The 17,153-nt window shown below is 37.8% G+C and overlaps 1 protein-coding gene across 10 annotated transcripts in view; it reads right to left on the minus strand.

The window, feature by feature from the left end:
* MARCHF8 (membrane associated ring-CH-type finger 8) overlaps nucleotides 1-17,153 on the minus strand; it is a 123,762-nt gene that overhangs the window by 71,848 nt on the left and 34,761 nt on the right. For 7 of the 10 annotated variants that reach the window (XM_078434537.2, XM_078434536.2, XM_060642145.3 and 4 more), the window contains one exon: nucleotides 3,239-3,418. The exons of 1 other annotated variant lie outside the window; for it this stretch is intronic. In XM_078434537.2, coding sequence (XP_078290663.2) covers nucleotides 3,239-3,340 — 102 coding nt within the window. In that variant the 5' untranslated portion in view covers nucleotides 3,341-3,418. The remainder of the gene's footprint in view (nucleotides 1-3,238; nucleotides 3,419-17,153) is intronic. 2 more of the 10 variants (XM_081790504.1, XM_081790505.1) reach the window with 1 other exon arrangement.

Raw genomic sequence — 17,153 nt, forward strand, 5'->3', positions numbered from 1 at the left:
GGAACAATCAGCAAAACTAAAAGGCAATTGACGGAATGGGAGAAGATATTTGCAAATGATATATCAGATAAAGGGTTAGTATCCAAAATCTTTAAAGAACTTATCAAACACAACACCCAAAAGACAAATAATCCAGTGAAGAAATGGGCAAAAGACATGAATAGTCACTTCTCCAAAGAAGACATCCAGATGGCCAACTGACACATGAAAAAATGCTCAACATCACTCATCATCAGGGAAATACAAATCAATACCACAAAGAGATACCACCTCACACCAGTCAGAATGGCCAACATTAACAACTCAGGCAACAGCAGATGTTGGTGAGGATGTGGAGAAAGAGGATCTCTTTTGCCCTGCTGGTGGGAATGCAAACTGTTGCAGCCACCCTGGAGAACAGTATGGAGGTTCCTCAAAAAACTAAAAATAGAACTACCCTACAACCCAGCAATTGCACTACTAGGTATTTAACCAAGGGATATGCTGTTTCGAAGGGGCACATGCACCCCAATGTTTATAGCAGCACTATTGACAATAGCCAAAGTATGGAAAAAGCCCAAATGTCCATCAAGTGATGAATGGAAAAAGATGTGGTACATATGTACAATGGAGTATTACTTGGCAGTCAAAAAGAATGAAATCCTGCCATTTGCAACTATGTGCATGGAAATAGAGGGTATTATGCTAAGTGAAATTAGTCAGAGAAAGACAAATATCTTATAACTTCACTCATATAAGGAATTTAAGATACAAAACAGATGAACATAAGGGAAGGGAAACAAAAATAATATAATAACAGGGAGAGGGACGAAATATAAGAGACTCTTAAATATAGAGAACAAACAGAAGGTTGCTGGAGGGGTTGTAGGAGGGGGGATGGGCTAAATGGGTAAGGGACATTAAGCAATCTACTCCTGAAATCATTATTGCACTATATGCTAACTAACTTGAATGTAAATAAATAAATAAATATTTAAAAAATTTTTTTAAAAAATTAAAAATCCATTTGGACTAAAGGGTTCTGAGAAAAGACCATTAATTTAAATGAATCTTAAATGAAGACTATTAACTTAAGTGAAAACTGAAAGAATATAGGAAAGATTATTTGGGGGGTATTCTCCCATCTCCAGCAACTTGAGGAAAAACTGAAATACTGAAAATACTACATCCAAAACCCATCTACTCCATTACCGCCCTGGCCAGCCTTTCAATCAATGCTGACCACACTCCTCCCAGGAGCTCAGCAAAATAGAAAGGGTGCAGACTGACAATACAAACAACTGAAAAAAGGAAAACACAAACTAAGAATATGGAGAGCCCTTTAAATTTTTTTTTTTTTACATTTATTCATTTTTGAGAGACAGAGAGCACAAGTTGGAGAGGAGCAGAGAGAGAGGGAGACACAGAATCTGAAGCAGGCTCCAGGCTCCAGGCTCCAAGCTGTCAGCACAGAGCCTGACGCAGGTCAGATCATGACCTGAGCCGAAGTCGGATGCTTAACCAACTGAGCCACCCAGGCGCCCCTGGAGACCCCTTTTAATTTATATTGTACCTTTTCATTTTCCATAGTCCATGTACTTCAAGAGCTATGATATAACAGATTTCTTTGTTTTTTTCTAATAAGTTCATTTATTTTGAGAGTGAGAGAGAGTGTGCGCATGAGTGAGGGAGACGCAGAGAGAGAGGGAGAAAGAATCCCAAGCAGGCTCCACTGGCAGCGTAGAGCCCAACACGGGGCTTGATCTCAGGGCCATAAGATCATGATCTGAACCAAAATCAAGAGTTGGATGCTTAACGGACTGTCACCCAGGTCCCCCAACAGATTTGGTTTTTTTCTAATTATTTATGAAATAAAGCAAAGAATGGTATCCCATCAACTATAATCACTCACCTTCAAACAAGACTTATTACTTTCTGATTTAACAAGGATTCTTTAGAGTCATCAGGAAAGATTTACTACGGAATAGGAATGCTGTGAGAACTAATCAGCACATGTTTGTGCAGCACATGGTAAAGGCAAGGAGAAAGTAGGAGATATCCATGATTCCCCCCTACTCACCCCCCATGCAATTATCAAGCCCAGTGGATTAATAAACTAAATATCTCTCTATCCCCACTACCCCATCCCAGACGAAGTCACCATCACCTTTTCCTCAGGCCAGGGATTGGCAAACTACAGCCTGCAGGCCAAATCTGGCCTGTTACCAGATTTTGCAAGTCAAGTTTTATTGGAACACAGTCATGACCATTCGTTTATATATTGTCTTTGACTATTTTCACACTGCAGTGGCAGAACTGAGGAGATGTGACTGGCCCACAAAGTCTAAAACATTTATTATCTGACCCTTTACAGAAAAAGTTTGCCAAACTTGGCCTAAGTAGGCTATTAAATGATTCTCTAACTAGTCTCTTACCACTGATTCAATTCACTCTCCAAACTGCAGTCTGAGTGAAAGTTTTAAGAATGCAAATTTGATCATTCATTCTGCAAAAATACATCCAAACTCCTTACGGTACCTCCTGTAACTTTTCCAACCTCCTATTTTGCCACTGCCCTTTATGTTCCTGTTACTCTATTTTAATCTCTTCAAACTCATCTTGCTTTAAACCTTTGGGCTTTCAGCATATAATATTTCTCCTAACTGGAACATTCTACTTTCTCTGAGCTAACTCCAGGTCACTGTTCAGGTTCTCTATGTAAATGTCATCTTTTCCAGGAAGCCATTCCTGCCTGACCACTTGGGCTGGAATTTGGTGGCCCTGAATTCCTCTATTACTGACCTTGTCATTAGACTCTAATTCATTTTAATTGTCAGGCCAGATCAAGAGCCATACGAAGGCAGAGACAGGCTCTGTGATGTTAACTATGATACCCTTAAAGCAAGCAGAGACTAGTATGTACGAGGTATTTACAAAATCTTGGTTCAGATTAATTTATCCTTTTGCATCATGTTCTGAGAATTCAAAGAACTTTTACTCAGAGATTTACCAGAAAAAAATTATATAATTTTAGGCAATGAAGATAAGTAAGTCATGTATAACCATGGCAGAATAAGGGGATACCAAAGTCTGAAAACCTAGAAACCTATACAGAATTTCTGAGCCCAACTAATATTTACACCACACGCATTTTAGTATGTTACCAGAGAAAACCTTGATCATCAGAGTTTATCATTCTAGGCTGTGTTTAATGAAAACAACAAAAATCATGAAACTAAAAAAGGCATCCTCCTAATACCTGCTCTTCCCTCTCCTTTTCTTTGGTCTTACTTCTGTAGACTCTAGCAGAGGTGGCATCCTGGGTTGGAATGGCAGAGATCTGATGCAGTGGCATGCACATCCCAGCCTCCTGTCTGGGTGTCTTCTCTACTGAACAGAGTCTCCAGTGGTAGAGTCATTTTGGGCCATGGACTTCAAGCTGAGAGAGAGAAGACAAGACATAACACTTCAAATTTCCAACAGTGAGATTAGCATTTTATATTTATGTTCATATGTGAACCAGTTACAGTATCTGACACAAATACCTGGTCTTCATAAACAACAAGATAAATGTTTATAGGAGAAATTTTAACATTTTTCTCATGTAATAAGATGGGCACACCTGAAAGAGGCATGTACATGTATAATCAGGTATTAATTTTCCATTGGCTATTAGGTTTTAAATACAGCAGTGTCATCCTTTAAGAATATTTTTAAAGTTAATTTTTTTCCTTGAACAAGCATTCATTCTGATAGAAGTAGTGATCTTTCCTTAAAACCACTGCCCCTGAATCCACACAATGGTAAGATTAAAGGCTTAAAAGTCTAAAATAAATTTAAGGTATGTATGATCTATGCTTAACCTTCTGAAAGTCTAGACTCTCTAGACCAGTTGTGGGCAAACTTTTCCTATAAAGGGCCAGAAAGTAAATATTTTAGGCACTGTGGGCCATATTTTTTTAAAACTACTGAATTCTGTGGGGTGCCTGGGTGGCTCAGTCAGTTGAGTATCTGACTCTTAATTTCAGCTCAAGTCATGATCTCATGGTTCATGAGATCAAGCCCCTCGTCGGGCTCTGCACTAACAGCACAGAGCCTGGTTGGGATTCTCTCTCCCTCCCTCCCTCTCTCTCTCTGCCCCTCCCCCACTCACATGCACGCATGCACATGCTCTCTCTCAAAAAATAAATGAACATTTAAAAAAATAATTCTGCTGTTGCAGAGTGAAAGCAGCCACAGTAAGTGTGCAAATGAATGAAAATGGTTATGTTTCAATAAAACTTTATTTACAGAAACAGGTGGCAGGTTAGATTTGGCCCATGGCCTGTAGTTTGCTAACCCCTTTCTAAAGAATTTTTCAGGGAAGATTAGAGCCATCATGGATATTCCTGGGATCCTAAAAAGGCTGCCCTTAGGTAAAATAATAGTTTCTAAATAAGCTTGATTCAATGATTCCATGCACACCTGCCTTTTTTCTGGTTTTCTCCTACATTCCTCCAAAGTTCCTGGTAATTGAATTGTGTGTTCTCTATCCCCTCACCCACCCCTGCTGAAATCTATCAAACTCACTACACAAAACCAATTATATATCCAAATTATCCATAACATTTAATCTAGTAATGTTTCATGCTATCTGAATTTTAACAAAGGATGGAAACATTAAACTAAAACAATGAATCTCTAATTTGGGGTCTTCACTTATTAACCATGCACTGGAGGTTGGGACAATAGGCAGGGAGTGTAAACAAGAGGGCCTGGAAACCTTGAGGTCATATTTGATGAGTAGCCATTTATTCCACCCAACCCTAAGGTCACATAGGAAGGGCAGCCATTTATTCCACCTCTCCCTCCCCAAACTCTGCTCTGGACCAAAGGTAGGTGTTTGTGTGGCTGGTTTCATCTCTGATAGTGTTACTTAACCAAATTAAAGAGCAACAGAACTCACAAAATTAATTCCCCTCGTAAGATTCTCTGATCAACAAGCAACAAGAAGGAATAAGAAGCTGGAAGGGATCAACACTATGAGAAAATGAGCTAAAAGAATATTGTTTTTAAAAGTCTAGTTTTATAATAGGTGAGTGATCACTGATACCCATAAAACAGGAAAATACAGTAGGTGATATTAATGTCTAGATACTCTAATCAATTACTAGAATGTCAGTGTCTACATGTTATATATCATCTACTCTATCTCAAGCCTTTGATGAAACTGATACAAGATGGAGCACTGTGCCCAACGAATGGTCTGAATGTTTATGTTCATATTACACAAGATAAGAGGCACTTACAGCTTAGTTGTCTTATATTCTCTGGAGATCACAACCGTCACTGGTGAGCAGTTTTTTCATCACTTCATCACTCATACATCAAAGTCCTCTGTCAGAGATGACAAACTCCATGTGGTCTCTTGGAATACCTAACTCAAACCAACCATGTCCAGAGTCCCACCATACATCATGCCAATAGCTTCCTTTGGTGCTTCTGGTATAATAATCATTATTACATCATTGGTACATGACCATGACAAGACTGATGAGGACTATTTATGCCAGATAAACACAAATCTGAGAGAGGGTTTTAAATATTTTGGAGAATTTTAAAGGACCTCTCCTTCTTACAGCCATTTAAGCTACTCTTCTGATATGAACCCCTATCTCCAGGTTATAGACCTGAAAGTCACCCTAAAGCAATCCTTCTCCTATGTCATATTTAGGATAAAAATGATAATCTTAAAAGCCAAACTACAAAACTGACCATGCCACTTTTTTTTTCCGAAGGTTCATGTGAAAAGCATAAAGCAGGTATTACTCATACTATTTTCTTTGCATAGTTTCCAAATATCTATACCAATTCGTCTGTAATGAAGAACAATAGTTAAACCTTTGCACTATGTCTGAGAATCCAGGCATGAGAACTTCAATCCCACTAATGCTAACTTCAAAAATACAGCACAGCTAATATGAACATCCATATCTAGAAGAAATGGACAAACTGGTTGTTTAAGAGTATGGAAATGGATATGTCATGTCAATGGATTAGAAGACTTTAGATAAAATTTAGAGTCAAGAAATAAGCCCGTGTAACTATGGTCAATTGGTTTTTCAACAAGGGTTCCAAGACCATTCAATGGGGAAAGAACAGTCTTTTCAACATGCAAAAGAATGAATTTAGACTCCTATCTCACACAAATAAAAAAATAAACTAAACATCACCAAAATAAAAACATCTGTGCTTCAACAGATATCATCAAAAAAGTGAAAAGTCAACCACAGAACAGAATGAATCTTTTCGCAAAACATACAATAAGGGATTTGTATGTTGAATACATAAAGGGGCTGTCACGACTCAACAATGAATACACAAATAACCCAATGAAAAAATGGGTTGTTCAACACAATCTTAATTATACAGAACTGATGGTTACCAGAGGAGAGGGAGGTGGGAAAATGGGTCAAATAGGTGACAGGGATTAAGGAATGTGCTTGTGGAGACAACCACAGGGTGATGCATGCCAGTGCTGAATTACTATATTATATACCTGAAACTAATGTAACTAATGTAATGTAACCGAATTACAACTAAAACTTTAAAAAAAAGAAAAATGGGTTGTTCAACATCATTAGCCAACAGGAGAATGCAAATCAACACCATGAGATATCACTTCAATTATGGCTATATTTAAAGACAGGTAAGTGTTGGCAAGGATGTGGAGACACTGAAACCCTCATACAGTGCCAGTGGAAATATATGCAGCTGCTTTGGAAAACTGTCTGAATCTTCCTTAAAATGTGGAAATCACACAAATGTCCATAAATTAATGAATGGATAAATAAAATGTGTTATCTATAAAATGGAATTATTTAGCAACAAAAAAAGAAATATGAATACATGCTACAACATGGATGAAGACTGAAGGCATTATAAAGTGAAAGGACTACATATTATATGATTACATTTGTATTAAGTGTGCAGAATAGGCAAATATATAGAAACATAAAGTAGATTACTGGTTTGCCAAGGACTGGGATGGGGGATGATGGGGGGGGATGATGGCTAAAAGGGTTTCTTTTTAGAGTTATGAATATGCTCTAAAATGTATTATGGTAATGGCACATAACTCTTAAGTATACTAAAAGCCATAGAATTATATAGTTTAAATAAGTGGATTTGAATGAATGTGAATTATATCTCAACAAAACTTTTTTAAAAATATGTAAATAATTGATATGGACTAAGATCGATAAAACTGTATTTTTCCTTAGTGCTATCCCAATATAATGTATCTGGATGACAAGGAGATGGTCACTGTTATCCTATCACGCTTCCAGTTTTGAGAAAGAGGTAACAGGAAGAGTGCAAAATCAGCAATTAGAAATTTAAGTTCAAGACTTGACTCTTGAATACTGTGTGATGTTGGGCAAACTGAGGAATTTCAAAGGCTCTGTTTCTTCAGCTGTAAAACAGAAAGGTAATAATCTCTACTCCGTTCACAGGGTTAATGTGAGGACCAAAGAAGACTGTGTCCATGTGCACAAACGTAAGGGTTCTTAACATCAGCACATTTTCCAGCCTCCTTTTTCAGGCATCTGCAATGATTCCCCTCAGTGCCTCACAAAGGCCAGTTGTTTGCTTTGTCTTTCCAGTACCATTTTCTGTCTTCCTGCCCCTCATTCTGACACAAAATTTACACAACTGAGACCTCAAATTCTTTCTGACGTTTTTTAAGGATCTCTAGTAGCATGACTCTAAGGAGAAGCAAGGCTGATCACACTATCCCTACAAGGGGAGAGGTAGGAAGGCCTGATGCAAAATATGACCAGCGTGGCATAACAATTAAGCTGTTCTATGTGCTTTCCAAATGGTCAAGATAAATGAAAGATTCTGTCCATTCCAACAATGATGAGACAAATACAGACAACAAGGAGGCAGCCAGGAGAAGACAAAGATGCCAGTCGCAGCTTCCCTGAGGGACAGTCACCCCAGGTCTGCTTGCCTCCCTGCACCCCTGCACACAGGGTGCCAGGCTCCAGCAGCACCCTTCTCCTCACCATTGTGCGGAGCTGAATGCCAACATCTCGAATGGCACTCAGAATAAACAACTTTAAATTAAGTGTGTTTTTATCAGAAGCACATTTCATATAAAAACGAGAAGCCTGTGCACAACAGCTAGCAGATACAGAAAGGAAAAAAAAGCAGTAAGAGGAGTGAGGAGACCAGCTGCAGTACACAGCACTGAAGGATCAAAGCAGGACTTAAAGTTGGGAATACGGAGGAATGAGAGAGACCATTTGAAAAGGAGGACCGACATAATCTAGTGAAGGGACTCAACTGTACCCTGGTTTCTGGGTGTGCATTCAAAAGACCAGGATGCACAGAGGAGTGGGGGGGTAAAGGAAAGCTCATCATGGACACTGAGCTTGACATGCCTGTGGGAACCTCAAGATATGTATGTACACAGTGTACAATGGGAGTCACCAACACACCATGACACCAGAACACACAGGAATAGAATCCATTTTCTGACAAAACCCTCGGAATCAGTAGTTTATGTCATTAGGTGCTGTCAACAAATGATAAAATCCAGTATCAACACAGAATTCTTAAACAGCAACGATGAATCCCTAACTTTAAAAAAAACATCTATCTCAAACAAAATTTAACTTTATGCTCACATGGCAAACTCTTAAGAGTCAATCTAATTAAACAAAGAAGGAAATTAAATACATTATCACTGCTCTTATTTTACAGTTGGATTTTTTCTAGATAAGACTTTTTTCTGTAATAAGACAAAAAGAGAACTTTATAGTATAATGAAAGAGAGCCCAAAGGAATTTTTTTTTAATTTCTTTTAAAATTTAAATTCAAGTTAGTTAACATATAGTGTAGTATCGGTTTCAGGAGTAGAATTTAGGATTCATCACTAACATATAATACCCAGTGCTCATCACAAGTGCCCTCCTTAATGCTCATCACCCATTTAGCCCATCCCCCCCACCTCCCCTCCAGCAACCCTGTTTATTCTCTATAGTTAAGAGTCTCTTATGGTTTGCCTCCCTCACTATTTTTATCTTATTTTATTTTTCCTTCCCTTCCCCTATGGTCATCCCTTTTGTTTCCTTAAATTCCACACATGAGTGAAATCATAAGGTATCTGTCTTTCTCGGACTCATTTCACTTAGCGTAATACACTCTAGTTCCATCCCACCTCATTGCAAATGGCAAGATTTCATTTTTTTTGATGGCTGAGTAATAATATTCCATTGTGTGTGTGTGTGTGTGTGTGTGTGTGTGTGTGTGTGTGTACCACATCATTTTTTATTTTTTAAATGTTTTTATTCATTTTTGAGAGAGAGAGAGAGACAGAGCTTGAGCAGGGGAGGTACAGATAGAGACCAGAGACACAGAATCTGAAGCAGGCTCCAGGCTCTGAGCTGTCAGCACAGAACCCGATGCACGCCTCCAACTCGTGAACCATGAGATCATTACCTGAGCCAAGTCAGACACTTAACCAACTGAGCCACCCAGGTGCCCCTATGCCACATCTTCATCCATTCATCAGTCAATGGACATTTGGGCCCTTTCCATAATTTGGCTATTGTTGATAGTGCTGCTATAAACACTGGGGTGCAGGTGCCCCTTTGAATCAGCATTTTTGTATCCTCTGGATAAATACCTAGTAGTGCAATTGCTGGGTCGTAGGATAGTTCTATTTTTATTTTTTTAGGAACCTCCATACTGTTTTCCAGAGTGGCTGTACCAGTCTGCATTCCCACCAGCAATGCAAAAGGGTTCCCCTTTCTCCGCATCCTCACCAACATCTATTGTTTCCTGAGTTGTTCATTTTAGCTATTCTAACAGGTGTGAGGTGGTATCTCATTGTGGTTTTGATTTGTATTTCCCTGATGATGAGCAATGTTGAGCATCTTTTCATGTGTCTTTTAGCCATGTGGATGTCTTCAACCCAAAGGAATTTCTAAGAACTACTAGAATCAGTTAACATAAACATTTACATAAAATAAGTAATGTATTCTAGTGTAAGAAAAAAGTATATAAATATATAATGTCACCAACATTCCTATACACCAACAAAACAAAAATCATGAAATAAAGATAAATGATTTAAAAGCTACTTAAGAACTTTTAATGAAAAACATTCAGCGATTTTAGAGTATATTTGAAAACTATAATAATAGTTTGTGTTACAATAATAATATGTGTTCTCCAGAATTAAAACATATATTTAATGTGATTCCAAAGTCTAAGCAAGATTTTCTACTTGACAAAATTATTCTAAAATTATGCATAAGCATTAATGAGACAATCAAATAAAAATGTTGAGCAAGAATCAACAGAGAGATGAGTCCTCTTGAAATATAGACATAACTACGCAATAATTATTAAAAAAGCAAAGTTACAGGTCCAAGACTAAAAAAGACAGTCCAAAAACTGACTGAATTATACAGAAGAGTAAAATAGCTGCCCAAAATTATAGGAAAGGGACAAGTTTCTTCTTAACTGATGCTGGGACAATTGGACAAGAATTTGGAAGGGAAGGGGCACCTGGGTGGCTCAGTTGCGTAACCATCAGACTCTTGATTTCAGCTCAGGTCATGATCTCACAGTTCATGGGTTCAAGCCCACATCGGGCTCTGCACTGACAGTGTGGAGCCTTCTTGGGATTCTCTCTCTCTCCCTCTCTCTCTGTCCCTCCCCACCCCCACCCCAGGTCTCAAAATAAACAAGAATTTAAAAAAAAAAAAAGGAATTTGGTAGGAAAAATTATATCAATTAAGACTCACACTTCAGGGGTGCCTGGATGGCTCAGTCAGTTAAGTATCTGACTCTTGATTTTGGCTCAGGTCATGATCTCACAGTTTGTTAGACTGAGCCCTGCATTGGGCTCTATACAGACAGCATGGAGCCTGCTTGGGATTCTCTGTCTCTCTCCCTCTCTCTCTGCTCCTCCCCAGCTCATGTGTGCACATGGTCTCTCTCTCAAAATAAATAAATATTTAAATAAACAAATAAATATTTTTTTAAAAAGACTCATATTTCATTTACTGAAATAAATCCTCATACATATACAAGTTAAATGTTAAAAAAAACCACATAAGATGCAATTGCAAACGAATATATTAAGGAACTAAAGGGAGATTGATTTCCTAAGCCTCAAATTAACAGGAAAAAAAGTTATAAAAGATTTATAGATATGACCCTATAAGTAAAAATAAACAGGCAAAAAAAAAAAAAAAAAGACTGGAAAATGTAGAATATGGGACAGAAAATCAGTATCTTTTATATGTAAGAAGTCAATACAAATAGGTTTCAAAAACATTAAAATCTAGGAACAGCCACTTTACAAATGAGGACATAACACAGGTCCTCACTTAATATTTTAATAATCAGGGAAAAGCAACAGCCCAGGGAACCATTTTTTCCCTTTACAAAAGTCCACAAAAATATGATGAAATCTATCATTGACCAATCAGCGCTGAACCTGTGTCCTTATGACCCCCTGGCAGTATCATAAACTCAGAATGCCTATCAAGAAAAATGTTGAGCAACAGGGCTGAAAAGACGTGGAAGAGCTTACCTGTGGGAAGCTTAGCCTGAGAAAATACACAAAAATTTATAAGCCCCAAGATTTCCACCATAACGTTATTTACAATAAAGAAAAACAGTTCCTTTAATTTCCCATAACTGGGAAAAAGCTAAGTAAACTGCAGTGCTAGTACAATCAAAGGAATATTATGTGGGCATTAGAAGCAAGAGAAACATGGATTTGATAAAAAGCAAATGATATAAATTATACACGCATTGTAATTATGACTATGTCAATATATACACATATAAAAATGCTAGGAAGGAAACTCATTAAAAATGCTAACAGTGGTTTAATGATGTGGCAATATAAATGACTTTTCATTTCTCTATTTTTTAAACCTTTAGTGACGATATATTACTTTTACAGTTTAAATATTTGAAGAGCTAAAATTAAAAGCTCAAGTCATTCCACTTAGGTTGTCAACAGAGACTTATGTTATCAATGAAGATATACAACCATAAAAGGGCTCTTTTCTGTGAGAAGTACATTTCTGAAGGCCTCACAGAATTCAAGCCTAATCTTCCTACAGGAATAAAGTAGGAAAATGCATTCTCAGGACACAGATGTTTCCAAGCACTATGGTGTTTATTTTATGCTCCTTCTCAATTTTTTCAGCATTTCCTGTCATATTTTTGCAAAGCACTAACCCTTTAAAAACAGCATAATGCATCATGGGAACAGTTCACTTTCACTATGTTTTATGACATCTGACTTTCAAGCTACAGTTATTAATTTTGGAGACTGCATTATCTGATATCTTACATATAAGACTTTATTAATAGTGTCATCTCATACTATTTTTAGTTTGTATATTTCTCACGAAATGGAATGGCCATTACACACCAACAGAAATGGAGACTCAGAACATGAACATGTGGCAAATAGGAGTCTAGTATTATAATACAGCAAACTATCAATAAATCTGAGCATCTGCCCAGCACTTAGAAAGCTATGTGTTGCTTATACTTCTTTTTTTTTCCAGGAAATGTTTGTCCCTGTAACTATGGCAGAAACATATCTGTGGCAGGAACCATCATCTTTCAAAGAACACAGAAAACAATAATAAACATGGACAATCAATAAATGTTTCTTCCTTTTAATCATGGTTATATCCTGTTCCAAAATAGTGAATGCCTTTTTTCCACCAGGAGAATGGACTGTTCTCTCTCAAGAGATTTCCGTGTGTGAAGAAAAGCCCGCATGCCTAGGATCTGACCATGAGACTGGGTACTTTTGCTGGTCAAACAGTATTTACTGTGAAAGTTCCTCAATTTCCTACCACCAATCACATAAACTTGCCCACTGTCCCCAACCCTTTCATGAATTATGTAAATTATATTATGTGGTTCAAAGGAAAAGGAGACCCCAGCTCTGGGACTATACCTGGGCTCTCTGCCCTTTTCTTCATCTGGCTATTCAGTGGCCTCACTTTATCAGCCATCCTCCTACCTCATATTTTCATCCTCTCCTTTCTAAAGGCTCCTTCACACCAACAAAGTAAGAGTTTTCCAAGAAATATGCATAAATTTTATGTCATTATGTCACTAGATGCTATTAAAGAATTATGAAATTCCATACCAATAAAGAATTTTAAAGTACTTTGTGGATCTCCCATTTTTTAAAAAACAAAACTAAAAATGCTTTCAATTCTCCTATCTTCTTTCCCTCTATAGCCAAACTTTCTGAGCCATGTACAATGTTCTTCACTTTCTTGCCTTTCAAAACTCACTTCAGTGCAATCCAACCTCTGTTCCCCCATTTCACAGAAAATGTTCTTGGCCTTTCTGAATCACTGATCAAATTTGGAAGAAGAGCTCCAAATGAAAGTTACCAAAATAATAATACAAAGCCACAACAACAACTAGGGGAAATAAAGATAATTTTCTAAAGTTTTTAAAACCCTTTTAAATAAGTCAGTCAACATCCTCTTAGATGTACAGATGGTACATACCAACCAGAAAGCTAAAATATGATAATATGAAAAAGAAAAAAGTACCCTTGAAAATTCAAAATTATAAGCAAAATTAGAAATTCAATTTCTGACAACTCAGAGCCTGAAGCCTGCTTTGGATTTTGTGTCTCCCTCTCTCTCTGGCCCTCCCCCACTTACCCTCTGTCTCCATCAAAAATAATCATTACAAAAAATTTTTTTAAGAAAAAAGAGGGGAAGGGGGGAGAAAATTTCACTTGATTCTTTATTCACCTCTTGGGATTATCCCATATATCCTGCTTTTTGACAGCAAAACAAACCTCTTATATACTCTAGAGCTCTTCTGAACTGAGATTTCTTCATTTTCTATGCACATTTCAGCTCACTGCAATCTGGCTTCAATACAGTGAAGTCAACAATGTTCTCTATGCTGCTAAACCTAAAGGACATTTCGTAGCCCTCGCGTTATTTTTTTTTTTTAATTTTAATTCAAGCATAGTTAAATACAGTGTTATATCAGTTTCAGGTATATAATATAGTGATTCAGCAATTACATACATCACCCAGTGCTCTTCTCAAGCACACTCTCTTAATCTCATCTCCTATTTCACCTATCCCTCTGACCCACCTCCCCTCTGGCAGCCATCAGTTTGTTCTGTATTATTAAGAGCCTGTTTCTTGGTTTTTCTGTGTTATTTTTTTCCTTTGCTCATTTGTTTTGTTTCTTAAATTTCATGAGTAAACTGAATGGTATTTGTCTTTCTCTGAGTGACTTCTTTCACTTAGCACTATAATCTCTACCTCATCCATGTCATTGCAAATGGTTAAGATTTCATTCTTTTTTATGGCCGTATAATATTCCATTGTACACATACACACTACATCTTCTTTGTATATTCATCTATTAATGGACACTTGGGCTGCTTCCATAGTTTGACTATTGTAAATAATGCTGCTATAAACATAGGGATGCATGCATCCCTCTGATTTCGTGTTTTTGTATTTTGGGGGTAAATACCCAGTAGTGCGCTTACTGGAGAGTATGGTAGTTCTATTTTTAACTTTTTGAGGAACCTCCATACTATTTTCCAGAGTGGAAAATAAACATTAAATAAATAAATAAATAAATAAATAAATAAATAAAAGTTTTAAATGCAACACAATAAGGCAATAACTGACAGAAAATTTATATGCAATTACCATAAGTGAAAAAAAATCATAAACACACAAACATATTCCACAGATTAAAGTTTACTCAGAAACTCAGAAACAATTAAAGATGGTAGTTTGTTAACTTTTAAATCTCCTAAAAAAAAACAAATAAATCTCCTAAAATAATTCAGAGCATGAGACTATAGGTAATAAAGAGTAACATCAATTAAGTTACATTTAAAAAGGTACAAAAGCAATGCTCAAGTAGAAAATGAAATTCAAAGTATAAGCCCTGTAAACATGATAAAACAAGAGAAACAAAAGTATACATATAACACCTATGGATAATATGCTGCAGGAAAAACACAACAGATGAGCACCTGCAAATCTTCAGTGCTTCACATGCATTAATTCATTTAATTCTCACAGCAGTGCCAGGAGGCAGGGAAACTATTTTATCTCCATTCCACACGTGGCTTAGAGAAGGTTAAGCAATTTGCCTAAAGTTTCATAGCTGTATTTCACCAAACACGGTAGCCTGTGGTGACTTATAAGGTGAACCTAAAATATGTAGATTTTCTCTTTTTTATCTCCCTGTGGCACTGCTGTTGGAAAGACAAAGATAAAGCCAGGTGTATTGGTGGCTTCCTTGTGGTACAAAACAGTTATAATCACCATGGATACAAAAGATAACATGGAATCCACATTTAAGTAGTAAATAGTAACACTGCTTTTTCCTGCACTGTTGTGTATATTATCAATTGATCAAAGTAATGGGTATATTTGCCAAAAATTCAAGACAGATAATAATCTAGATATTTCAAAAGTGGTTATTTTAAAGCAGTAAGATGTACTTCGATAGTTGGGTCTAACTTTTAAGACATTTAACTATCATTTTGAGTTCACTTGCAAATTTGTATCACAAACCACAGAAAAATACTGCATTTTATGTTGATTTTATTTTTGAGAGAGAGAGAGAGAGACAGACAGAGCATGAGCAGGGGAGGGACAGAGAGAGGGAGACACAGAACCTGAAGTAGGCTGCAGGTTCTGAGCTGTCAGCACAGAGCCTGATGCGGGGCTCGAACTCAGCAACTGTGAGATCATGCCCTGAGCCGAAGTTGGCGCTCAACCAACTGAACCACCTAGGCACCCCAAAATACTGCATTTTAGAAATACAGTCCATATCTTTAAACTATTTTAACTACATGTTATATATATTACATATATAACGTTATATCCTTACACCATTACAACTATATAAAACTTAGAACCGTATCTTTAAACTATTCCACTGAATTATTCAAGAAGAGGGGCAGAGTGGACTCCACGTACACCCAACAATGCTGCCCAATGAGAGGAGAATGGGCCCCTAAGGAAAACTGACAGAACCTGGGGTTAAGTTCTTAGCTAAAAGGAGTCACAGGCAAGAAAGTGGAGACATGCTGCAGACTTGAAGGCCAGTGGGTGTAGTTTAGAATGCCAAGGCGCAGAGCAACGGAGCAAGTAAGGAAGAAAATAATGTGGGGCAGTGTGACACAGCTCAAGACAGTGCACACCATCTTCTCCAATGACCCTGGGAGAGCTCAGCAGAACCACTCCACCGTGTGTGTGAATTAGATGAGCCAAGAATGATGACTGGGGTGAAGGACCTGGACTCACATCTGGATTCTGCAAAAGATTCTGAACCTGAGCAAAGATAAGGAGGAATACTCATGGGCAATCGTTTGTTCACGGGACAAATACAAGAATACCGAAAACACTTAGTTAACAAAAGGGAAAGAGATCTATTGTGGTTCTTTCAGCATTTCACTTCTAAGAAACGGAAGTGTGAGTCTGACTGACTTTAGGGATAGAAAACGCTTTCAATGAAGTACAGAAATAGTCTACTTCCTCTAGTTCCTCCAAGTGCTCCTCAATGTTCGTCCTACAGAGAACAGTGCCTGATCCTTAGAGGAAAGGGGGACAGAGGAAACATCAAGGTCACAGCAGCCAGAGCCTTTTCTGGGCATTCACCACACAATAACAAAGTGACCTGCTTACATTTTCACCGGACTAAAGGCAACTTGAGGGTTCAGTACTATGGGGCTATAATTAGAATACAGAGACAGATTCCAGCCATTTAGCAAATGCAAACAGATGTTTCTGTTTGCTATTTCTGGGTAACAAACTACCCAAAACTTAATTGCTTCCACAGCAATGCTTTCCTATTTCTCACAATTCCATGGGTTGGCTGGGCAGCTCTTCTGTTGCCCTTACCTGACTTACTCATGCTGCTGCACTGGGCCCAGGTCAGCTGGGGATTGGACCCAGTGGGGAAGGCTGAGCCTCCCTTTCCCTGTGGCCTCCCTCCTAAGCTTCTTTGTGTAATGGCAAGCAGCACTCCAAGAGGGGAGGCTCAAAAGGGCTGGCTCACTGCACATGGTGCCTCTGCTTGCCTTGTGCCCGCTGATATCACACTGGCCAGTTCAAGACACATGGCAAAGC

The sequence above is a fragment of the Panthera onca genome, chromosome D2, assembly GCF_046562875.1.
Source record: "Panthera onca isolate mPanOnc1 chromosome D2, mPanOnc1 haplotype 2, whole genome shotgun sequence".
NCBI lineage: Eukaryota > Metazoa > Chordata > Mammalia > Carnivora > Felidae > Panthera > Panthera onca.